The 26,662-nt window shown below is 46.4% G+C and overlaps 1 protein-coding gene across 2 annotated transcripts in view; it reads left to right on the top strand.

The window, feature by feature from the left end:
• Positions 1-26,662, top strand: part of VAChT (Vesicular acetylcholine transporter) — a 278,473-nt gene that overhangs the window by 38,198 nt on the left and 213,613 nt on the right. Inside the window, exon 2 of one of the 2 annotated variants that reach the window (XM_075692978.1) lies at positions 8,335-19,925. The exons of the other annotated variant lie outside the window; for it this stretch is intronic. Coding sequence (XP_075549093.1) covers positions 8,424-10,163 — 1,740 coding nt within the window. The 5' untranslated portion in view covers positions 8,335-8,423 and the 3' untranslated portion in view covers positions 10,164-19,925. Of the gene's footprint in view, positions 1-8,334; positions 19,926-26,662 lie in introns of those variants that run through there. 2 annotated transcript variants of the gene reach the window in all.

The raw sequence follows: 26,662 nt of genomic DNA, 5'->3' as shown, positions 1-26,662 counted from the left end.
AAAGAAAAAAAGAAAAACAAATGAAATATAATTGTTAGTATGTTCCTGCCCCCATATGATCATACAGGGTGTTCCACGTAACTAGAACCAAACATTAAAAATATGCAAATACCACGTAACTGGAAAAAACCAAGGTAATGTTGTTTACCGTTGCTTAGAGACACTTCGATAATTTTTTTCATTCCGCCTAATTAGATAGTTAGATTTAAATAATTTATCAACTTCCCAAATATTATAATTAGATGACAAGTGTAAATTAGAAAATTGTAGAGCGACATGAAAAACTTCTGATACAGCTTTCTGTTGCTCAATACGTGCTACATAAAAGTGTTTTTCCAGCCGTGAAAGAAGCCCGCAAATACACGCAAAATTGCCGCGCGACTGGCCGCTCGAGGCACTTTACGTGTATTCACGGGCTTTTTTCACGCTCGTAAAACCACTTTTATGTAGCACTTATTGAGGAACAGAAAGCTCTATCGGGAGTTTTTCATGTCGCTCTACAATTTTCTCATTTACATTTTTCATCTAATTATAATAGTTGACAAGTTGATTAATTATTTAGACTAATTATTTAATTAAACGGAATAAAAGAAGTCATCGGAGTAACTCCAAGCGACGGCAAACAACATTACCTTGGTTCTGTCCATCTACGTGCCATTTGCATATTTTTAATGTTTGGCTCAAGTTACGTGGGACACCACATACGCTATATGTACGACATTGACAGTACATTCCATCAAGAGAGAGAGAGATAATATTGAACGACAGAAAGGTGGAGAGGTCGGCCTGAGTGAAATGCCTCTAGCCTGCTACTCCACGCTGGGGAAGGGGTTTGAGGAATAAGAGAGATAGGATGCGAAGAGGAAGGAAGGTGGTGGTATGGTACCTTCCTCATTCCATCAAAGAAAGCGGGAAAGGTTGGTGCAATATTGACTATAAGCTCGATTTGACTTAAGCCAACGAGTTCACGATGAAACTTTGACATTATCAATACTGTGCCATGCATGCGATATAAAACGTATATGAGCTTTCATCCTGAGCGTCAACAATAAATCTGGTGTCACAAGTAGCACTCAGGGGCACATATTTAAAAAATTAAGATAACGAAAAGAATAGTAAAGAAAAGAAAAAGACTTCTCTTACCTAAATGCTGTCCGCAATTAGCTACACCTGCGCTGATCGTGTCCTTATCACGCCTCGCATCTCGTATGGAGAATTATAGCCTCAAAAGCATCGGGAAAAATAATCACCCGCTACCGCTTGAGCGATAAAAAGCTGAAACTAGAAAAATAAAACTATAGAAGTGGTCAAAACACACCAATGACAAGCTTGACGGTTGTCTGGGACGGACATTACACTTCTATATGCTACTACCCAGTAGAGCGTCATGACTACTATGAAAATTCAGTATATTGCGCGCATGAAGAAACAGCCCAACAGACACTAAGCGGAAGTTCGCAGCACAACATTAATGCTACTGTCTTACATAGAAGCTCACGCCCCATAAGATTATGCACTAAAACTGATCAATGCACTTTGAGATGACAAATGAGAGCGCGCCACAAAGAACTAGCACGCGCCATCCTCGACGTTCAGTTGTGACCTCTGGCCAGTCGGCCGTAACAGAGCGTTACAACGCTTACCCGCGTCAGATCGAGCGGCCGGTGCAGATAGGTATAATTATGTTTGTAAGACTGGTACCCCCCTATCGCAGAAATTTCTTCTTACGCCAGCTCACGCCCCGGCCGGCTCCGCCGCAGGCCGTAGTTTGCGCATATGGCCCGTGCTATGCTTGCTTTCCTATGCGACAAAAATGCAGGTGCTCGGATGTGGAGGTCACGTGGTGGTCTGTGATAGTGTAAGCATTACAATCATCCGTAGCCTGAAGAGAGCGCTTGGAGCTGGGGTCTCAACAGCGCGCTGGCCACGTATGCAGAAGCAGCACGTAAACACGCGCCAGAAAAATAGCTCCAAGGAGTGCACTCAGCGTCGAGGACGCCCAGGCCCGAAGGAAGCTTCGCGCGAAACAGGAGCGTCTTCGCTACGCAGCGAAACGTGGTGCAGACCGCGAATGTATTTATACAATGTATGTATACAATTTCATAATAACTAACTGGAATACGTACAGCCCCATAATTCAATTAAAACTTAACACTTCTGCCACGATGCAATGTGCCATGTGAGGCAATGATAATGCTCAACTCTCGGAGATTATGAGCGATGACGCACATCAACGCCTCAAGCAAACACGTCTCCCTATGTGTTCTGTGGACTACGCAAACAGCAGTGGTGGGCGCAAGGTAACGGTTAACATCAACTCACTACTGCCGTATTGTACTAAACACTGAAGAAATTACACATTCGCCGCCAACATAACCGCTAATTATCGTCACTCAAAGCAGTCAGCATACACAGCTTCATTTACATCGATTCCCACAGTGCGTGGGATCCGCAATTTTTTTTTTTCTGCTACAGCGCTCTTCTTTGCAGCGGTGGGCATCGCAAGCTTGCTGATCTTACGAACAGTTATGGCTTTGTGAATACGCTTTTTCCGTCAGATTTTTCTTACATGATTTCTTCTTAAGTTTCCTTTGTGAATTCCGCCCTTGTGCGTTCCATTCTGCCAGCAAATGGTGCAATACGCAGCAACGAGAGGGACACGTGAACGTAGCTGCAATGCTCGTGTCTGTGCAACTTGTGCGACTTCGTGGTAGCACTTGAGCTCAAAGATTTCGAAATCCAGGAGGTGCAATCACTCGTTTATGCTTTAGCTTGGAGTGCTGGTCGAAATTTTCTATCTCCAGCAATTTCGATTGATTGATTGATTGATTGATTGATTGGGTGATTGATTGATTGATTGATAAAACATGGTAGTAATGATAGAACGAGAAAACATGGGGCAAACGTGAGGCAATGGCCAAATGTGGGGCAGAATTCACTAAGCTTTTCTTTCGCAAGAACATCTTGGCATTGGTTGGACACCTTGGCTAATATGGCGTTCACTAAAATGATTTGCCGGAGCGTGCTCTTACTCACATCTGTGGCGTCCGAACTCTTTTGCGAAAGCAGCTTCTGTTCTTTCTTGCTCCTTTATTTTATTTCTTGCACCCTCATTCCTCATGCAGTACATATTATTGCCAAAACTGCGCACGTAGTGATGCCCTGTTCACGTTGTTTCCCCCACTTCAGGTACGTACAGGGGAGTCAATAAAGCCATTTGATACGACACGTGGCAGCTTCTCGATAAATGTACTCATATTTTGATATTACCCTCAGAGTCAGGCGGCCATTCAGGCGAACCTGCCAAACCTCGCGTTTGCGCGAAAACCTGACTCCCATGTAGAGTGGTTGGCGGACTCCTCCCCCGGCCACGCACAAGGCATGGCCGAGCTGGCCCCAAAACGTGTGGTCTAGTCGAAGGCGCCTGAAGCACAGCGGGCGAATCACAGACGAAGGATTTAAGTTCGCACCCCCTCTACATCGTTCCAGTGGGAGACACGCACGCGCTTAACTACATGTGCCAGCTCGTGCTTACGCTGCGATTTGTAGGTCTGCCACTCTTATTCGACAGAAGATAGCCGATACAGAGGGCAGCGGAATCGTCAGAAAACGCGACTCCCCTCGCCTTCCAAAGCGGGTTTTCGCCGTCTTCCCCTCAGCAACCACACGACTATACAATAAAGCAAAATAGCGCGCAAGCTAGCGGACGCATGTGCATTTCATTACCAAACTCGCCAGTCTGGGCAGCCCTTTCTAAAACCTTTAGTAGCCAGCTTGCTTGCGTACTCGGAACCTCTTTTTGTTTTGTTCGCTGTCGATATTGGCCTCGAGCTCCACCACTGGAAAAGCTGGCGCCACCGTCGGCGTTACGTGCTATTAGGGGTCACGTGGACATAGCGGCCGCGTCGGCTGCTTCGGGAGCGCTGGGGAGCGCCGAAGCGAGCTGAAAACGAGATTTTAAATTCCCTCGAACGCTGCGGTCCTCATTTAGTGGCGAGATTTTCCCGCTTCGAGTGTCTCCTTTACAACGCTTGAAAGCACTACGATAGGTAGTGCTACAATAGGTAGGTGTTGGCTGCCTTTGAAGGCGCGCAACATGGTAGACTACTGCTCGGTGCCACAGTGCCGGACGTACATTCGTCGGCTACAACTCGGGTATGCAGCAAGCACAGACGCGAGGAAGATTTCTGCTACGGCGCCGGGTCTGCGATGTTCAGAAAACACGCATTGACACGCTCGCTCGAGTCCACTGCCCGACTAATGTCATGGCGGTTTGGTCTATGAACTTGTCGATGCTATAGACACTGGCAAGTTCACTGAAGTGGAAAGGGAGCGGTAAGAAACACATTAAAAAAAAAGCATGGCATATGGTCATGTTTGTGTTACGAACTAATGCACTGGATTACAAAAAAGCAGCAGCGCGAAATCGCACGCTGAGAACACCGATAAACATAGAGTATGACGCAACTCGAGAAATAATATTGAAACGTCCAAGAATTTAGAAGAAAAAAAGATTGAATCGTCGCGACGGCACATCACAGTCCCTGTAGGCGTCGAAGTCTCTACGATGAAATTATGTTTGAACAGCTCTGATAGCGCCCACGCAACGATGGTTGCTTGTATACTGTCACATGCTCATATTCTGCGGCCTAAAGCTCATGACACGATGCGAAAACGTGCACGCGGCCAAAGCGAAACAGTGCGCGGACAAGCATGCAGACGCGCAGTCGGTCGCTGCGAATCTGTTCGACCGCTGCATTGAGGCTTCATTCTATTACGCTCCATTTACTTGTACAAACACTATAAGAACGTATTTCACATAGTTTGCTCTCAGCGTTTACCTACCTTTCACCCAAGGAGGAGGTTCGGGAGACTCTATCGCGGCGACCGCGCGCAGCTGCGTTCACTGTACGTATTCGGTAAGGAGATAGCGTCTGTAAACGATTCGGCGCTTTCAGTTTGCCCAAGATTATTATTTAGACAGTAAAAAACTTCTCTCGTTTCGAAAGTACGTACAGAAATGTCCGGAAGAGCTCGTGCGTGGTGTTTTCAGTGAGCGCTGACAGCAAAACCTATAAGGAGCGCGCCCCGTGTTCCCTCATACTACGCCAGCGAGGCGCTTCCGATAGATGGCGACTCCGTAACTCCTCGCCGCCAATAGGAAATGAAGTTTCAGCACGAAACGCTCGCTAGCTTTGCAGAAAGACGGGTTGGCGTCGTGCGTTCTCACAGAGAAGGTTGTCGCTGAAAAGTCTCGCAGGCGCCACGTGAGAAACGTCCCGCGCGCCACTGACTGCCATGGTGGGCAGATGGCGTCGGTGTCGGGGCGACAAAGACGAATCGACGCATGAGAGCGACTGGAGACAAAAAAGAAACTGAGGGAGGGTGAGGAATAAGTCGGCTCAAGCGTGATGGAAGCGGAGGAGGAGGCGGTCATGGAAGGGAGGAGGGGGTCGGGGTGGAATCGGGGCGCTCTTCTGTTTACCGACCAATCAATGCCACTTCATACGCGATGCATGAGGAAAAGAAGGGGGTGGTGGGGGTGCGGCAGTCGATGGCGCGTCGGCGGAGGACGTTTCCTCGTCTGCCGGGCGAGGTATTGCGGTCACGCCATGGATTGATCAGGCCGCGAGAGTTCTAAATGCATCCTCGCGTTTTAAGCCATCGAGCGCTGAGGGACGTCCAAAAGGCAAAGCCCAAACATGAGGGGGTGGAGTCAGTGTACTTACACGATAAACGTTATACTCGTGCAGATTATAGAATACAGCTGAGCTGCAGGCAGAAAATGAGAGGGAGAGAAAAAAGAAAATCATGCGCACGGTTAGAAAACGGGGGAGCAAAAAGAAATACGTACCCCTCTTAATGCCACTTTCAGAGTTATTTCCAGTCGCAAACTTCTTTTCTCGTGTTATGCACTTATTTTCCAGTTATGGAATCTACATGTACCCGATGGGGAAGTATACAGGACGAGTGAAAAGAACACCTTGTGCTACGATATTGATTTTCCCGTGTGTTTCAGCGAACACTTTTAAAAATTTTGAGAAATTGCCTGTGGCAGATAGCAAAATTCTAGTCCATGAGCTCATCTATTCGAAGAGGCGGACATTACTTGCGCAACAAATTGAAATGTATAATCAACTAGATAACAAAAATTCACTGATTAAGTTTTTAACTATTTACACAATGGCACATATTGCAACCTCAAATTGTAGTCGTGGAGTTCGCAAGGCGAATCCACTTGGTACCAATTCTCAGGACGACACCAGTTTCGAGATATTCATTCTTGAACATTGCGGGGAAATGCATTGGCGTTCCAGTTACTTCCTTAACAAAACGTCGTTTTATGCACTGGAGCACGAAAATAACTGGAACGCCAATGCATTTCTCCACAAAGTTCGGGAATCAATATCTCGAAACTGGTGTCATCCTGAGAATTCGTACCAAGTGGAACTGCTTTTGATTCAATCCTTCTGTTATAACGCGCCTCCTAAAATAGGTGCGGCGCCCTGTGAATCCGTGTTTCAAAAGGGAGTGCTCACCCCTCCTTCTCTCTCTTTCTTTCTCTCTTCTGCTAGCGTGCAGCCACATCTTTCGCAAAAAAAAAAAAAAATCGCTAGCCCCATCCTTTCTATACTTCGCTTAAGCCGCGGACGATGAGGAAGCAAGCGTTGTTTTTTCGACCTCGCGATTCTGGGGATTCCTCCGTGTGCCCACACAGACACACACGTGGCGCTCACAGGCACACAAGATGTTCGCACAGAACTGCCACTCCTAGGGGACTGGGCTGCAACGTTGGGGACTAATTTAGCCTATTAAGGAACGACCGACCGAGCCCCCACTCGCACCCTCAACGCATTGCTGAATATTTAATGCGGTCGGAGAGGGACGTCGCTGCTGCTCGGGCGAACAAATTCCGGGCGAAAACGTTACCCGGCACGCACTTTGGAAGGGAGGACCTTCGCACCGGCGGGCTTTATACTAACGCGCGGCCAGGCGAGTCCTTCCGGAACCTCGTATAGCGGTCCTGAATGGCTCTGGCGTGTGCCTGCGTGCATGAGGGGCGCTTTTAATTTGGATTGCCTCTGGTTGGATTTCCATTTTGCTGATAGTCATGCTGCAATTTCTTGTTTTCCATTTTTTTTTTGATTGAGCAGAAAGGATGGCGGTGGGTGTGGATTGGCCGAGGCACTTAATGAGTCAATCGTCCCGTTCATTGCTGTTCGCTGTATTTCATTTAGCGTGGTCACCCAAGAGTGCAACAAGTATACATGGATGCGCCAGAAGTTTTCGTGCATGCCGTTGCATCTATGGAGCAGCTTACAGTGTCTGCCGATGTCGCAGTGACTAGTGGTCGCATGTTCACATTCACTGGGTAACTTGAGCGACTGCAATATAAACCAGCTTTTGCAACTCTTCATCTCGTGCCGAAGTGTTGTGTTAGTGTGAGATATAATATCGACTACGGTGAACCTGCAACGATAAGGGTGTGTGACGCCACCTTCACCGTATAGCGTGTGCCCAAGCCTGACATTTATCCTAGTCAAATCCATGTCGATCTCCCTCACCATTCTCTTGAAGACACTGATTGTTTCAAGTATCGTGAGTCGCTACCCATGGATCACTATCAGAACTATAACATTTATTTATCGTAATACTTCAGTCTCCTATATACTTAGAATGGAGCTCACATTTAACGAATGCCCAGACTCGAGGCTCACGGTCTGATAAGCTATCACCGTCTTACAACCACGCGAAGTTCCGCTTGCTGTATCGAAAATCATTCATCTCATCCCCTTGTAGTAAAATTGACGGTTTTGGCGTATAGTTCACTTGAAACAAAACGCAATAAAAACAACAGGTGACCAGTTTTACTTCCCGCGAGATTGTGTGAGCTATAATATAGTGAATGGCGTGGTTCAGGCTGTATCAAGGACAGCATCTTGAGCTGTTTACCGCCCTGGTCGCAGTGCACAATAACGCATATCCTCCGAGTCACCGAAGAGGTTGCGTTTCATGGAGGGGAAAGTGCTGCCTGTTTCTATGTGGCTATCCTCGCGAATCCCCGTGCAGTGTGCTTTGGAGTGTTCTTGTCACAGTGCACAAGAGAGAGGGCGGCTTGGCTGGGCCCCGGCAAGCTGTCCCCGATGGCTGCGGCGCAAGTGTTTCGCGCCGCGCAGGCCTTAACGCTAAGCGAGGAGGAGCAAACGCTCGCGAAGCCTCGGGGATCGCCCGCAGGCCGCCGCCGCGCCACGCCGCCCTCCACCTCGTGCCGTAGACGTCCCTCCTGGCCCGAGCCTCATGTCTGTCTCTGTCTGTCCCGTCTCTGTCCCCAAGGGAGCAGCCGAGGCGGAGGGCGGCGGCGGCGGCTGAGGTGGTGGCTGCTGCTGCACGGGCGGCTTCCGCGGGCACGGCCTGCAGCAGCCATGGCGGTCTTGCCAATCATCAATCAAGACACGTCGCAGATATGGCGCCGCCTCAACGACAAAATCGAGGAGCCCAAGAGCCAGAGGCGGCTCATCCTCTTCATTGTGTGCGTGGCCCTCCTGCTGGACAACATGCTGTACATGGTCATCGTACCCATCATCCCGCAGTACCTGCGCAGCATCGACGCCTGGTACACGCACACCGAGGGTGGCAACATGTCCTCCTTCGTGGTGAATGCCACCGTGAACGGCGTGGTAACGAACCGCACCGAATGGCGTCGCACGGGTGGCCACATCGTCTACGAAGGCGAAGAGTCGGCGGTCGGCGTCCTCTTCGCCTCAAAGGCCATCGTTCAGCTGTTTATTAATCCCTTCTCGGGGGCTCTAATCGACAGGATCGGCTACGACATTCCCATGATGTTCGGTCTAAGTATCATGTTCCTGTCTACGGCAATATTCGCCTGCGGCAAGAGCTACGGCGTGCTCTTCTTTGCCAGGAGTCTACAAGGCGTCGGCTCCGCTTTTGCGGACACCTCTGGGCTCGCTATGATTGCTGACCGATTCACTGAGGAGTCCGAACGAACCAAAGCGCTTGGCATAGCACTGGCTTTCATCTCTTTCGGTTGCCTTGTTGCACCCCCGTTCGGCGGCCTCCTCTACGAATTCGCAGGCAAAGAGGTTCCCTTCATCATCCTCTCCCTCGTCTCGCTCATCGACGGCATCCTTCTGCTGTTCGTGATGCAGCCTGTGAAGCAGCAGATGCGTGCAATGGGCGTCCAACGGCCCGCAGGTACCCCCATCTGGCGCCTCTTCATCGACCCGTACATCGCTGTGGCCGCAGGGGCGCTTATGATGTCCAACGTATCGCTGGCCTTCCTCGAACCGACAATCTCTATCTGGATGAAGGATAACATGCACGTGGATGACTGGCAGATCGGTCTCATCTGGCTGCCAGCTTTCTTTCCGCACGTGGCGGGCGTTTACTTGACAGTGCGCATGGCACGCCAGTACCCACAATACCAATGGGCTATCGCTTGCTTTGGCCTGGCACTCGAAGGGCTGAGCAGCTTTATCGTGCCCTTTGCCCGTTCCTACTGGGTTCTCATCATACCGCTCTCGGGAATCTGCTTTGGCATCGCCCAGGTCGACACCTCGTTGCTACCCACGCTGGGATACTTGGTCGACGTGCGTTATGTGTCTGTCTACGGCTCCATTTACGCCATCGCTGACATCTCGTACTCGCTGGCATACGCCATCGGCCCCATCATCGCTGGTGGTATTGTGGAGAGCATTGGATTTACGGCCCTCAACATTTTCATAGCCATATCCAATCTTCTCTACTGCCCACTGCTTATGTCACTGAGACATATCTACGACTACAAGCCATTCGAGAGCGAGGCGAACATACTGATGCAGGATCCTCCGGCCAAGGAATATCAGACCTACAGACTTCAAGACGGCGCAGCAGATCCACTTCCGGTCACGAACCACGTGCAACAGACCTCCTTTATGGAAGGTGGCACCGTCACTACTGGGCAAGGACAAACTCAACAGCAACAACATCAACTCCAGCAGCTTCCAGCTGCGGGTAAGGCACAGACACCACAGCATCAGCAGCAACAACGACCTCCGCACAAGCGTCCCGCCGCAAAGAAGCATGTGCGCGTGAGAGGATACAGGTCTTCGGACATGGAAATGATGATCACTAGCTCCGAGGAGGAAGAGGGTGACCTCGAGTGAGGCGTCCCTCTCGGCTCGGTAGATGTCACTTGCACCCGTGCTCATCTTCTGCGTTTCGGACGGTTCTCTGTGGAGGTGGAGGTGATGCTCATCAGCTCCTGTGTGAGAGGAAGAGGGTGACTCCAAGTGATGTGCTGACTGCTTGGTGATTTTTTTTCGCCTGGTGCGCACATGTGTGTACTTCTAGACACTCCTACCTTTAGGGTATTGAAATCAAAGCGCAAGGGCTAATGAAAGAAAGTGGTCTTCGCTATAGTGCAGGATGCTAGAGTAACGATTTCCCTCGTTAAATCCCGACCAGATGACCATGGTAGATAACTAAGACCGCTGAGAAAGGTGGACATGATGCGACAAGTCGTCGCAGGCCATCACAACAGAGTGGTACGAATTGAGGAAAGTGTTCAGTCAATAGCAGTGCCGTGGCACATGGTAAAGTCTCCCGTTGCGTCAGCCAAAGGCACGCTGCTTATGAGCTGCTTCTAGCAAAGTTCGTTTTGGAGCGCGCCAATGTAAACGCTAAGCATGGTTGTGCCTCGCAATAACTCACCCTTCTGGAAACAATAACCTCCGATGGCATCCGCCAAGCTTGATACAAGTGTTTAACGAGTACGGAAAGCTTCTTAAAGCACGTAGTGAAAAACGGAAAGCGTGATACTATCCTTAATGATGCCATTATATTTCGCGTCAATTCGAATCAGAATGGCAGAGTACAGCCGTGACTTTCCTGTATTGTTGTCTCAAGCCTCGCGGATGCTGCGCGCGAATTACGCTGGAAATGCTAGCCCGTTGTTTCAGGCTTGTATTTTGGCTTGCTGCACCTCAATAGCATAACAACTTACGTAGAAACCATAATCAACCATAGAAAGGGTGGGACGGACACAGTGCTTTATTTCAATGTCGTCACGCGCTAAATAATGCTTAGTGTCCACTTAAGCAAAGCAGCCTTGAGCACACGATTGTGTTTCGTAACTAACACCACACAGAAGAAACATGCTGCCTCGCAGAAGTTATTTTTCTTTTCACCGAGCCCGCTCGATAGAAAAAACTTTGCTCAGAGGCTGCATCTGCGGTGCTACCTTATGACTAGGTACCAGAGGAATTATCGAACATGCACAGTGATAAAAATACACGTGATGGAAGCCGCCTTGGTGGTTTAGCTGGCAGAGAATTTCGTTTGTTCGTTTTCGACCACATTTCTCGCGGTGACAAGTGCCACGCAAACTCAGCGCCAAGAGATGGCACCAGCAGCGCTGTATGGTGGACCTTGTGCTTGATGAACTGTCTCAAGTACATCAGATTACCTGAACATGCCTCTCTGCCCGCACGTCACGTATTTAATGGAATAGGGATACATCTTTATAGGGATCCTCTTTAAAATGGTCTCTCAACATGACTGCAGACGGCAAAACTTCTAGGCGGAAAATCTGCAATTATGCTTGCAAGGGACGGGTGAGGAAATCGTATATTTGGCGGCACCTGCTACGTAGAAACCGCGAGTGATGGATAGATGTTATTGACCCTTACCAATAAAATGCAGAGCTCGCCACCGCACCGGACCCATTTAGTTCACGAAATACCTAAGCGTAAATAAGCAACACTTCTTTCATATGCTCTGCCACCTCGAAAGGCCCGCACGCCTTGATTAGCAGTCAACTTCAAAGCAATTGCAAGCAGAAGAATGTTCTTCTATATTGAATGAAAACTATAGGGTCCCCAGTTATTGCGACAGTGCAATCAGCACTAGCCTCTCACGTAAGCACAGGGAAGGCTCGCAAAACAATAAAATGCGGCTGATGTTTCTTATTCAGGGGTTGTTATGTAGAAGATTATCTCGTTGTTTTTACTTCTTGACTTAGCTCCCCACATAACAAATAACAAGGAAATAAAACTTCGAAGTGCATTGATGCCTAGATGAAGCAAACTCAAATGATAGACTATATTAGAATAAAAAATTCAAGAATAGTATAGAAATGACAGCTGGTTTTTTAAACCCTAAATTAAGAAAAAGCAGACATAACTGTGTCTTGCAAACAGGGCCGCCTATTATGAATTTATATTTTATGGACATTGCGATGGCAAACGCATTACTCAAAGTGATTTAGTATGCTCTTAAAGGAACTTGTCTGCTTGAGTGCGAGTTCTATATACATATACGGACAGATACATGACATTACCGCTACTTCCCTATCATTTCCCTATAATGTCAATTTGTGAATTGTTAGAGAGCAACACGGGTGAGCAACATAAAATATATAGAACTTCTGATATGACAGCTATATTTAGTTTCCTACCGCGGCGAGCATAAATCCAAGCCAACAGCAGCCAATCTCTTGTATTAGGCTTTTAAGAAACATATTTTCATAACCAGCATAATCTAGCAACTTTAGACTTGAAGGAAATACTTCGAACCTATACGGCAACGAAAACGCGCATAGGTAGGAGGAGTTCCGCTAACAGAGGCACACTGAATGCGTAGTGACAAGAGTTACGACTCGCAACTAGTGTTAATTATCTTTTTCCATTTCTTCGTCATCAAGTCAGTAAATTCATCATTTTGAACGCTTTAACCCCAGAAGATAAGTTCAAGTTGCCTACTATTTAACCCAAGATAATAAGCAAAGTTTAGGGCAAACGTTAGGGTCTGCGTTTCATCTACCGGTTCTATGACGTCAGCGTGCTTCATCACGTATGCTTGTCATTTATCGTGCATTGATGATGCAGCATCCGAAAGCGAAGACCGCTTGGCAATTGGACAGGTGTATTTAGATCAGGTCTTCACGAGATGCTTGACAGATGCGCAAAAGGCCGGTGGGGCGCCTAGCGCCTTCGGAACGTTTGAGCATGCGTCCCACGATGTTCTTAGCGTGACCTGCTTTTGTTTGTTTCTCTGTTTCTTCTTTTCCAGGCACTGAGGTGTCTGTTCTACTACGTAAGCGGATATGAGTGCAATATTCCGCACAAACAGTGAGGCGAGTTTAGCACCTGCCTACATCGCTATAACTCGACACACCCACTGCGTGCCGTGCAAAGAATGCCACGCGCCGCCGCAACCAACCAGAACCGAGAACTAGACTTCTCCCAATGTTCGCCGCTAATTCTACCGCACGCAATGCCTGTTGAATATAAGGGTCACGACATGCTTAGCGGTGGGCGACAGACGAGCTCTATTCCTTTCAGACACAAATAAGCAGCTCCTCCTTCCTTACTGGTTGACCCGCAGCAGTCGCTGCATTGCGTTAAGTTGGTGGGACGAAGTGAAGGCGCAAGAGCTTACTCCTCGAGCTATCCTGGTGTTAGGTGGACGCTCTGCGCGAAGCTGCATCTAACAACACCGGAGCATGCCTCGGTGTTGGCCGAGGAAGCAAGCGACAGGGAAGCTCTGTGGCGCTCGTCTCGTTGACGCGCCACCAGCTGAAATCGAGGACGCGCACTCAACCTAAGCGCAACGGAGCAGCTCCCTCAAAATGGCGCCCACGGAATAACTGTCTCGAACGTAACTCTGTTCTTTTTGATGGCAATGGATCGTCGGTGATAATGAGGGCGGCCTGCGAGGAGGATTACGTAAGAAGCGTAGATGGCAAACAACATCTACAAAATATTTTGTTCAAAGCGTATTTCTTTTAACCTAAGACCCCCTGTGTTAGCTACGAAAAGGAAACTACATGGCACTTGTGCTCAGAAGAACCAACAGCTTCGTTCACGAGGGCGAGTCCCCGGAATGTGCAGACAAACGCATATAAAGAAGAAATCAGCGTGCCTTTAATGTGCAGCAGCGTTTTTCGCTCTTTACGCTTCGGGTGGTTCCAAGCCCTGCAGTTGCACAGAACATTACGCAGCGCGGAAATTCTTTGAGATATCTGCATTATCCCGTTGGCTACAGTTGCGGGATATTATTTATGATGGCTGCCGCATAATTCATTGCTCCCTTCCCCAGCTTCTTTTTTTTAATTCTCTTCTTTAAATAGCGTCAGTAACGTCAAGTGTAGCATGAGTGCAACTCCGAATGCAGTGGGCACAGTGCGCTGCTTCTGACACAACTCATAAACAGGTCACGGTGCTTTAATTTTATTGAAAAAGAAGAAAACATTCGCAAATTTTTGTTGGATTTTAATGCACTTATCAAGGACCTTCGAAAATTGAAGCAGCGTTACAGGTGTTCGCGGACAAATGGAAAGAAATAAGACATTTTGCTCTAAAGCAATGGCAATCGTACTCACACGAAGAGGAAAAGGTGCGAATTTCAGTGACGAGCTATTTCACAACTGTCCGTAAATTCTAAACATCGCAGAAGTCACGTACGTCACGTACGCTCCAGTGCGACAATGACGCGAATTCCTGTATAATTTGGTGAGGAATATGGGGGCAAAATTACACGCATTGCGAAGACACGCAGTTACTCTAAGTTGCGCGGGGACTAGATTGCCACTTCTTTGTGAAAGAAAAAAAAAATCTACGGGTCAATACTCTCGGGGCAATTCTCGTATACAACACAGCAACGCGAATGGCTACAAAACTTCGTGAACGCGCCGCGCTCGTCTCCAATTTCTCGACGGGTTCTTGCATGTCATAATTTCGAAGATATTAATCTAAGGGGCCCTGAAACATCCCCGTTCCCATTTTTTCTGCTTTGCTCGGTCGTAATATTCCCTTCATTTCTTCGTCGCAGCCACAGATCGGTTCCCTTCCTTAGAAGGAAATGCATCAGCGCGTTCACAAGCCCACCGCTTGAAAACGGAGCTACAGAGCAGTGTCCGACAGCTCGCCGAACAACGGTCAAGTAGATCGGTATGGGGTCCCATTCACGCGCTTCCAGCTGAGCGATTGCGTTCAGGACTCTATGAAGCGACGCCTCACAACGTCGGGCCTGACAGCCGCATAGCAATGAACGACCTTGCATATATATGATCGTACTTCTTTTGTGGATGAGATAGCGTCTCACCGCGTTGTCTTTGTGCCTGCGGAGTTGTGATTCGGAAATCCCGTGTCGAAAGAATAGGAGTTTCAGGTAGGCAGAGGAATGTCTGGTGACCTCTACAGTTTATACGGCATGGAACGGTGTCAGCGAACGGAGTCCCCGTAAATGCCGAAAGATAATAGTCGTCGGCCGTTCGCAAACCTCGTCCTGTGTCGCAGAGCGCTAGCCTAGGCCCACCAGGCAAGCACGTGCCTAACCGACGGTGCTTCCCCCGTCGGCATGGGCTTACTCTGAAGCTCCGCTGCACAGATGCAAAGTGTTAGTGCCCCCCTGTAATGCTCTTGGAGCGAATGCGCGTTCTTGTAATAAATAAAATGACATAAAAAGACAAGAGCACCGTAGTTACGTACCAGTGAACGATTGCCACGGCCGTTGCGCGAGTCCGCACGCACAGCCTAACGCGCTCGCAGTAAATGAAAAGGACAAGCACAAGAGACAAAAACTCTCTACAGCGTTGACCAAAAGCGTCTCAAGGCCCCTTTTGAATTTGCACTTCAAGCACGGGCAAAACGAAAGCAAGAAAAGTACGAAAATTTAGCAACCTTTACTTGCGTTCCTGCTTGCTCAAAGCTTACCTCGGACACGTGTCTTTCTCTCTCTTAAAACATGAGTGACAGTGGTGCGTGCGAAGAACCGGCCAAGTATTGTGTACATGCTTCCCTTTCCTGTCTAAACTTATAGCGCAAGTTTCACGTAACTGCAACCAAGCTTTAAAAAATACAGAGGCAAGTCCTAGGCAGATGAAACCAACGTCAGATTTTACGAAAGCGTATTTGCACAGAAACAAAAGAAGGACACCGGAGGCGACAAACACAAGCGTTTGTTTTGTTTTTGCGCTATTACTATTCGTCATGCACCAATGCGTCCAAACTTCTCTTGTCAACGGCGTATTTTAGCGCATCGTCCTGAAGTTTTAATTGCGACCGGCCAATGTACCTAAATATTTATAGTCAAATATGCAGGCTTAGTTATTCACGCATGGACAGCAGTTTCGTTTCAGCTGTTGAGAGATACGCTGACTCTAATCAGAAGATGAATGTGTCAGTCTGGCTAACGGCCCAGTATGGTACCAAATGTAGCTTGACAAATGAGTGCTCCGAGTTTACTGAAAACGTTCGTTCGCATGCACGCACATCAAACGTGGTTATGCTTCTAAGGTTTTGAAGTTAGGCTAGCACAGTGTGAGAAAAACGTTACTACACGCTTGCGCATCTGGATACTATCCACTCGAATATTCGCATTTCACAGAGACAGGAAAGGAAGAAATGCTTGGGGCAATATCTTGACGGAAGCATCTGCATATTACCTTACTTGCACGAAGTACTTGTTTGAGACAAGTAATGGAGGGCCAGATAATTGAAGCGCAAGTTAACAACTACACCCTTTTCGACAAGACGCCTGTATTTATACAAAGGTAGGGACAATGCAAAAGACGTAGAAGATGGTACCCTCGGCCGTGTTAGACATAATCAGTCTTGCGGCCAAATTCACAAACTTTTCTTTCATAAGGGCAATTTGCCATTGACTGGCCGCCTTTGTTAATAGTGTGTCCCTGTCCGGCTTCGGGACTGGCTCGCAGCTGTTCTTCAAAACAGTTCTAGAGTAAGAGCTTTTCTGTAAAAACAGTTTTGTTTCTGTAAAAAACTGTTTCTGTAAAGACAACTTTATTTTCATCGGTGAATTGTCAGTTTCTTGATTTGCAGAAAACTCTATTACTTACCATTATATTTTTTGTAGTTGTACCTTTGTATAAAGACACGACTCTTGTCCAAAATAAATCACCCGATAGTTTGCACTCTTGTTCTGCATTCGTCTATTCTCTCTATCTGTAAAATGCTTAGTGCTATTAGCCAGATGAACAAGAACCAGCTAGCGTCCTTCATAGCCCTGAACAAAATTAACAAGTGACGTTGTTCAGTGCTCTCTATAATCTCACATGTCACCATGCTACTACCCTTTGACAAATACTAGATGGCTTTGTTATGACTCGATACGAGATGCGCGTTGCCCTATCGCGATCCGCGCTGAGAAAGTTTCTTCTACGCACGGCTATCTGGCTTAGCCCGTGCTGTCATTACCGCTCGAGGTCACTCACTGTTCCAAATGTGAGATCGCGCATCGCTCTATGGCCTATTGCAAAATTTCGCAATTATTCAGCTGGGCACCCTGCTAGAAAAGGTGCTCCGGATGCATGATAGGGCGGACAGCAATGTTACTTTTTGTCACACCAGGCTACGACGAACCGCTTTCGTTGAAATCTTGGTTCAAGTTACGTGGAACACCGGGTGTATAGTTGGCAAATCAATTGTACGGAAGCCCTTAAGCTCGTGAAAGGTTCATGAAAGGGAAGATGGTCATCCACCCGAAACATTTGCCTTTCGCGTGTTGTGGCTGCGGGGCTGTGAGAAGAAGTTTGAACAAGAAGCGAAATGACTCTGCAGAACAGAAACTTTGTTCGAGCTTTCGAGGTTTTTCCTACAGCGTAAGGTCCCTTAGAACGTGTTAACGAATTTCGTAGAAAGTTAAGACGCTGGTTGTACGTATACTAATGTATTTAGTATACATACATGTTGTCTGTTGTATGGCATGAACTGTTCGAGAAAGCGCGAAGGATGGTACATTGTGAGTTGAGTTGGTCCAATCAAGTGCGGCTGTTTGGGCTTGTTGGTACAGCATACTGCTGAATTGCAGCGCAGATATACACATGGGCAGAAGAAACGAGACGACAGACGAGCGCTCGTCTGTCGTCTCGTTTCTTCTGCCGTTCTGTATACCTGCGCTGCAATTCACCAATATGTTCGCCCAATGACGTATTCTCCTTGGCGGAAAAAATTCGGTTACGTGCCTTACATTGCACGATTTTCACTATTTCACGCACCGCTCTTCAATTTTGTTTACAAGCAACGCTGAAGGTTCTAATGCATGACCACTCACGCAAGCAAAGACCATGCTCAGCTCATTCCCTCTCTCAAAACTCCCATACACGCTCACGCGGAGCCACGAATATTCCACACAGATGATAAGCGCTCTAGTTTTCGCTAATGACGCGAAAATTGCTAAATTTTGCATTAGGTGCCCTGAGGTAGTATGGAATCTTAAATCGGAAATTTTCGCTGGCACGCTCTTAAAGCACGATAAGATTAAAAAAAGAATATTTGTCCGAAAATTCATGAGAAAAGACGCCTTGACAATTACGATAACACAAATAGTATGTAGAACACCAGTTGTAAAAAAAAAGAAAAAGTTTTCGTGTGCTTTCGTTTTAGAATATTTAACAGCACACAAGTTTACGATAACTTTGCATACTGCAAAATCCCCCTATATTGAAATTACGTTTTTTGAAAGGACAAACGGGGAAGTTCTTTCATCATATTTCAAGAGGGGAACAGCGCAAAGCGGACGAAGGACAAAAGGAAGTGGATGATACGAGCGCATACTAACAACTGGTTTATTTTTTCCAAACAAGTTATTGAATATACAGATGGGATAATGCGATGAAGTGTTGTGTACAAGTGGTGAAAGGATGTCAGTCTATCTTGCCACTCAAAAACTTCGTTTCTTTACCATGCAGAGAGATACTTTGGGCAGATGGGACGCTGCCCTAACATCCACCTTAGGGAGCACCAAAGCGCGATCAGGAATTCTACAGGATCGAATCTGGCCGCGCATTGTGGAAATTGCCCATGAAAACCATTGTTTAAAAAAACGAAATATTGTATAAAATGGAAATCAAATGAACCGCGAGATTGTCGAAGCATACTTTACGCACACCAACTCAGGTGCATGCGTCAGCCACACTTCTACCTCTCTGCGTGATAAAGAAACGAAGTTCTTTAATGGCAAAATAGGCTGACACCTTTCACCCCTTGTGCGCGTCACTTCATCACATGATCTTATTCTCTGTATATTTAATCACTTATTTGAAAAAAATAAACCAGTTGTTTATCTGCACTCGTATTGTTTACTTCCTTTTGTCCTTCTTCCGGGTTGCGTTGCCCACCGTTAGCAATATGTTCAATCACCAACTCGCCCAGCTAGCTGTGTTACTTCAGGTTATTTCATCCTTGCTTTTTCTTCCTCATGAATATGAAGGACTGCACTTTCTAGAAAATAATAATAATAATAATAATAATAATAATAATAATAATAATAATAATAATAATAATAATAATAATAATAATAATAATAATAATAATAATAATAATAACCCATGTAGGCGCCCGGCAGTATTGAAGCAAGCTGAAGGCGATATGAAACGTCAGGTAACCTTGCTTGCCTATAAATAAGCCCAGCTATACCACACAGGCTGGATTGTTTTGTAAAATAATATGCAAAGGGCTGTCCTGACAGTATATAGAGTTTTGAAGAACTGCGGCTATTTATCTGGAGCCCTGCAATGTAGATCTATTCCAATCTGTTTTTGTTCCAATCTCCTGACTTGAAATTGACGTGACCGGACGCAAACATTGTGCAGTGACCCGCAGCGTTGTTTGAACCACCAAATCAAACGCTCTCCAAGTAAATAGGAGGTCGCTATTATTTGCTTTCAAATCGAATAGAATTGCGTATACCTTAACAGCTTTTTCTTATCTAATTGGCTAACGAGAGGCAAGGAGCATGCGGAAGGAGAGAGGTTATCAGTAGAGCCGATCTAGCGCAGTAGAGAACTGGATGAAGGGTGGTACCGGCGTCTGCGATTCACCTGCTTGATAAAGTCGAAGCTGGGGCGAGTTGGTGATTCAATATGAACATGTCTGCACAGTGGAAAAGACGAGGACAGAAGAAAGGACAGCGCCTGTGTGGTGCCCTATCTTCTGTCCTCGTCTTTTGCGCTGTACAGAAGATAATATATATATATATATATATATATATATATATATATATATATATATATATATATATATATATATATATATATATATATATATATATATATATATATACAAATAAATCCATTATTTCCTGCAGCTCTGAGCAGCTAGTGACAGAGCGATCAGTGGGCAAACATCTTATATTCCTCATCGCTATTAAAAAAGTATCAGTTTTGTTCGCTGTACTAATACATCTTTAATGCGCACCATCACTTTAAGGTGGTGAGTTTCGGCGGTTTTGTGGCGTCGCGTGACAGACAGGCGAAGTGAGTACAGCCCGAGAACTTTCGACCAATATCGGAGGGCAAATGGCGAAAAAAGTGTATAATTGTAAATAATTTTTTGTTCAGTCAAATCATGCATAAGAGATGTGCGTACACGTGATATCAGATGGGGGTGGGTCGCGGTTTTCGTGACATCGCGTGATAAACTGGCAAAGTGTGGGTGGCCCGAAAAATGTTTCATCAGTCGTAGAAGGCTGATTGAAGTCATAGAATAGAAACAGTTTGGAATTGCTTTAGATTATAGCGCCTCTGATGCTATCTAGAGTAGCAGATAAAGACACATATCTGTGTGGACACAGTTTTCGATTCACTGGTTAATTTAATGTTGTCTTGTTTCGTCTTCATCTTCTTCTGCTTATAACCTTTTACGTGTGGCATCCAATCTGTTTTCACTTTATATCAAATATGAGTCACTCTCATTGTAGTCCAGCAAAGTGCGTGACCCCTAAAACCGATCTTCGTGCCCTTCTCCCAAATAAAGAAGTTACGGGCCGTACAATGACTTGCGCGAACACTCCTAGCACCTGAAATTTGCCTGACAGCTGCGAACGACACTTGAAGCTAACGACTCTTACTCAGTGCTGCTGCATAATTCACTTGGTGCGGTTCCGCAAATTTTGTTGCTGCTCCTTCACTGCAAGATGTTCTACCGTGTGTCCCAGCTGACGTAATCCAAGTTGTTTAATGAAAACTATTAGAACAACGCAGTGCAAGATACGATTTTAAGACCTACGCTGTTCGGTTGTCAGAGGCCTGGCGACCGCACACTGTAGGCCTTGAAATGGTATCTTCCGGTGTGTTATTTTAGTGTTCTTTTTTTCTTTGTACAGCTTGGCTAACCTTAGCTGGGACAACCTATATACTGATTTTCTCAACGTTGTGGCGTCACATCGTGTACCAGGTCTCAACACCAGTCCGGTTGTTTAGTATGTCAGTCCGTCATTGTCACGAATGAGTGCCAGGTTAATTGTTGACTCGTCATCGTTTGAGCACATGACACTGTATGTAGTTCTCTCCGTTTGTTGAGTCGTGTATGTAACGCAATAGAACCAGCTGTACCCTCTCTTGTACTGTAAATGTCTCTCTCTCTATATATATATCTCTCTCTCAACTGTTCCAGTTGAAGCTAGGTTAAGCGCAACAAGCCCACTTCCAAAATTTTAAAAGCAACGTGCGTGCTATTGTTAGGCCCTCGCGAGCAGTCCGGTGGTGAAAAGAAGTTCTTAAGCTATGTCTCTCGGCACTGCGAAGTTCCCCAGCCGAAATTGTGAAGAATTTCGTATAACAATTGCTGGTGACCTGGACATGCTGCTGCCACCGAATGTGAGGTCACTCACAATAATATGTTGCTGCGGTCCTTGCCACGCATAGAGCTATTACGTCTCAGTGTCAATAGGTTCGATAGCGAACACATGCTCGTTGATGCAGTCGCGTCGCAAAATTAGCAAGCATCATACCTCATGTTGTACAGAGAACGTTGGTGTTGTGTTAAAATGAAACAGCGCAGCACCTGAGCGTGTTTCACTATAATGGTGCCGTGTGAATGCTACGACGAGAGTTTGTGAGGGGTCTACTTTGTCTCCCTGTATCCCAAAGCCCCTCGAGCGGTCTTCTTACCGCTGCGCTGTAGCCAGTAGCTGTGTCAGACGCGTTGCTACGATGTGGTTGCTGCTTAAATTGTTTTATATATTTTATGACGAGAAAGCCAGGAAAGAATTTATTACGCAAAGCAAGCAGTTCCAGCCTTTAAACAACTGGCAACACTCACGACCACAAATTACCTTTGTAGTTCAGAGGTGACCCGGGTAATTATTTGAGCCACACCGCCTGCATTCTTCAGGGACACGTAAAACGAGCTTGAGTTTTCTTCCATAACGTGAAAAACGGGTAAATTAGAAGCCTCCAGGTCTTGTAACGCTATTGCCACTTCTTTTTGTCCTTTCCCGAGGTTCCCATTGCTTGAAAGTTAAACACGAGGTCAAGAATCACGGGTGTTTATAGCAGGTTTGCCTTCTTATTTGCGCATAACAGAGGTGTGCGCTGGACGTTGGCGTGAAAATAAAAGTTTATTTTGCTCTCTCTCCGGTCGAAGCAATGCTTTTGTTGCCAAAGGCAGCCGCTTGTTTCTCGATGTTGTTCTTTGTCATGCAAGAGCGACAACCTCAAAGACTATTTGTTTACGTATCCTATTGTACTTGGCCATGACGGCCAAGAAACAGCCACTAAGGCACGTCAAGCTTACTCACATGTTCACGTGACAAGCCTCCCGACACCCAAACTCGAATGTAAGCGATGGTATTTTAAACACTACTTTGGATGCCTTGCGTGTATATTTTGAAAAGAAAGATGCCAGCAGTCTCATTAAGCCTGTTTGCCTTTTGCCAGGAAAGGTTTAAGGTCGCTGCAGGCCTAATGTTTCACCTTTGTTCGTAAAAAGTTCATGAGAAGCGGCACTTTCTCGTGCCAATTCACCGCACCACAGGCTCCTCGCAGACAAAACAACAACAGATATTTAGCAATTCGGTTGGGGAGATTTCTTTTTTAATTTCATTGCCACGAAAAGCGATGTCGTGGGCTGAGGCTCAACTAAACTCGGCAGCGTTTTCCGCACAGCTGTTTGACGTACATGGCAGCATATATTTTCGGGAAGTGTGTGTGTGTGTGCGAGTGTGTGTGAGTGTGTGTGTGTGTGTGTGTGTGTGTGTGTGTGTGTGTGTGTGTGTGTGTGTGTGTGTGTGTGTGTGTGTGTGTGTGTGTGTGTGTCTGTGTGTTTGTGTGTGCGTGCGTGTGTGTGTGTGTGTTTTCCTGAGAAACAGCTGTGAACAACTCGTTGGGGCGTCTATTGTGCATGCTCCCCCGGTAACAAACTCCTTAAGTGCAGTAAAATCAACTATTTGTCGTTGTTTCTAATTATCCCACACTCAATACGCGTAATACTTGTTTTTGGTGTGTGCTTCAGGGGGCTTTTTTCCCTGTGCAGTTACCAACGACAGTCATGTGTAAATGTGACGTAATGTTTTCCCATGCTTTGTGTCTATCAGCCAGCAATACTCAATAGGAGCGCTTCGGCAGCGTTACGGATATCTAGTTGTATCTGCGAGGCGCCACGTAAAAGCCGAACGCGTAATGGCATCGAGACCACGAGGCAAAGCCACACATGTAAAATTAGAGCAGTATCTCTCTGTTTTAAGGCAGAGACTACGATGAAGACATATCTCTTATCCTTATTGACCTTGACCCGGTGTTTCAGTCACCTTCAGCTGTCGCGGCGTTACGCCATGTTGCTTCTTGTAGGGTGATGCAAGCCGCTTGTTTTCCGTGGAAACTAGTGGTCTTTATTCCGCAGATGATTGCATGTTACTGAATTATGTGTAAAGCAAGATGCGACAGATGTAAGAAGTTGCAGGTGTGTGAATGAAACTGAATTACGTTCGTTGACGTTGCTGCCACATTGATTTCATTCATGTCGATGTGTCTGTGTGTAAATAAAGATATAAAGAAGAGTTATATCGTGACTTCTGCTGTGATCTTGTTAGCTGGTTCCAATACTCTATGCGTGAATGCCTATATAGCTGATATAGCTAAGGCCATAATAACGAAATAAACAAGCAAAAGAATAATAAACAATATTTGCTCCCAATCTCCTCTGAGCTCGTCCACTTCTTTCATTATGCATTTCCGCAAATTCGACTGAGACTCCTTTTGTCTACAGATGTCAAGAGCGTGGCCTAGTGCTGCGCATGCGCAAGATGAAAAAAAAAAAGGTGGCCAACCACGTGGACAATCACGACAGAAATGGTCCTTTCTTATTCATCACACAGAAGGGGCCAGTTCTACTATCTGCCTAACACATGTTTTCTTTTTCACGTCTATCGGCTTATAAGTATCATCGCCGTTATATGAAAACAGCGACCATGGGCCCTGTAACGCAAAACTATTCCAATATATTTTATTCCAATATCCTGGCGTTAACTTCACGTAACCGCCGACGCAAGCATCGGGCGGTGACCCGCCGCATTACCTGAAAAGTCCAATCAAACGCTCCCCTCGTTTATGGGAGGTCACTTTTGTTTGATTTCAAAACGGATAGCGTTGCCTACATTGAGCAATTTTTCTTATCTAATTGGCTGACAAAAGGCGATGAGCACGCTCAGGTGGAGAGGATTTCGATGAGGCCGAGCCATAGCAGGGGAAAATATATAACAAGACAAAGAGGGTGGTGCCGGCGTCTGCGATTGGTCGGCTTTCCCTTACTTAGGTTGCGATGGGTTGTCTAAGATCGCGGCGGCGTTCAACGGACAGTTAAATATGCCACTGAAACGGATCCTCAGCAAATAGAAGAGTTGACGGAGCAATGTCGTAAACGTGCCTAAAGTGCCGGATAACGTTATACGGTCACGCAAAGCGTTTTGTTATACGCAAATAAACGCATTCTCCCTGGCATGTGAGAGTAGTCAGTGTGCGAGCGATCGGCGGCAGCCATCTTCAATTCCTTTCGGAACGGGGCAGACTCCCGCTATTCAGAAAAAATCCAGTTTTGTTCGGCATATTAATCCATATTTAGCACGTACACATCACTTTGACGCAATGAGTTTACGCTGTTTTGTGACGTCGAGTGACAGACAGGTGATGTGGGTGCATCCTGAAACCTTTTGACCAACAGCAGAGGATTAATGGCGAGAAGGCGTCGAACCAGAAATAATTGATTTTCCTTTGTTCAGTCGAATCATGCATAATCAGTGTGTACACGTCCTATTCCTAGTAGATTGTTCTAGAGAAACTGCCCACCCTGTATACGCAATGCCTCATGACCTCAAGCGTACCGGAATCTTGGAAGAACGCTAACATAATCCTAATCCATAAGAAAGGGGACGCCAAAGACTTGAAAAATTATAGACCGATCAGCTTACTGTCAGTTGCCTACAAACTATTTACTAAGGTAATCGCAAATAGAATCAGGAATGCCTTAGACTTCTGTCAAGCAAAGGACCAGGCAGGATTCCGTAAAGGCCACTCAACAATAGACCATATTCACACTATCAATCAGGTGATAGAGAAATGTGAGGAATATAACCAACCCTTATATATAGCTTTCATTGATTACGAGAAAGCGTTTGATTCTGTCGAAACCTCAGCAGTCATGGAGGCATTACGGAATCAGGATGTAGACGAGCCGTGTGTAAAAATACTGAAAGATATCTATAGCGGCTCCACACCCACCGTAGTCCTCCTTAAAAAAGCAACAAAATCCCAATAAAGAAAGGCGTCAGGCAGGGAGATACGATCTCTCCAATGCTATTCACAGCGTGTTTACAGGTATTCAGAGACCTGGATTGGGAAGATTGGGGATAAAAGTTAATGGAGAATACCTTAGCAACTTGCGATTCACTGATGACATTGCCTTGCTTAGTAACTCAGGGGACAAATTGCCATGCATGCTCACTGACCTGGAGAGGCAAAGCAGAAGAGTGGGTCTAAAAATTAATCTGCAGAAAACTAAAGTAATGTTTAACAATCTCGGAAGAGAACAGCAATTAACAATAGGTAGCGAGGCACTGGAAGTGGTAAGGGAATACATCTACTTAGGGCAGGTAGTGACGGCGGATCCGGATCATGAGACGGAAATAATCAGAAGAATAAGAATGGGCTGGGGTGCGTTTGGCAGGCATTCTCAGATCATGAACAGCAGGTTGCCATTATCTCTCAAAAGAAAAGTGCATAATAGCTGTGTCTTACCAGTACTCACCTACGGGGCAGAAACCTGGAGGCTTACGAAAAGGGTTCTACTTAAATTGAGGACGACGCAACGAGCTATGGAAATAAGAATGATCGGTGTAACGTTAGGGGATAAGGAAAGAGCAGATTGGGTGAGGGAACAAACGCGAGTTAATGATATCTTACTTGAAATCAAGAAAAAGAAATGGGCATGGGCAGGATATGTAATGAGGAGAGAAGATAACCGATGGTCATTAAGGGTTACGGACTGGATTCCAAGGGAAGGGAAGCGTAGCAGGGGGCGGCAGAAAGTTAGGTGGGCGGATGAGATTAAGAAGTTTGCAGGGACGACATGGCCACAATTAGTACATGACCTGGGTTGTTGGAGAAGTATGGGAGAGGCCTTTGCCCTGCAGTGGGCGTAACCATGATGATGATGACGATGATGATGACACGTCCTATCAGATTGGGAGCTATCGCGTTTCTCATGGCGTCGCGTGACAGACAGGCGAAGTAGGGGTGGTCCAAAAAGTTTTTGACCAATCGCAGAGTGTTGATTGCAGAATTGGAATGAAAAAGTTTGGAATAGCTTTACGTTATAGAGCCCCATGTCTCTTCTTTGGCTTCGTGCGTCGAACACGTGTGATATCACAC

This window comes from Dermacentor variabilis, chromosome 1 (genome assembly GCF_050947875.1).
Source record: "Dermacentor variabilis isolate Ectoservices chromosome 1, ASM5094787v1, whole genome shotgun sequence".
NCBI classification, from domain to species: domain Eukaryota; kingdom Metazoa; phylum Arthropoda; class Arachnida; order Ixodida; family Ixodidae; genus Dermacentor; species Dermacentor variabilis.
Note: the sequence above shows the minus strand (reverse complement) of the source record. Positions and strands in the feature narration are given on the sequence as shown.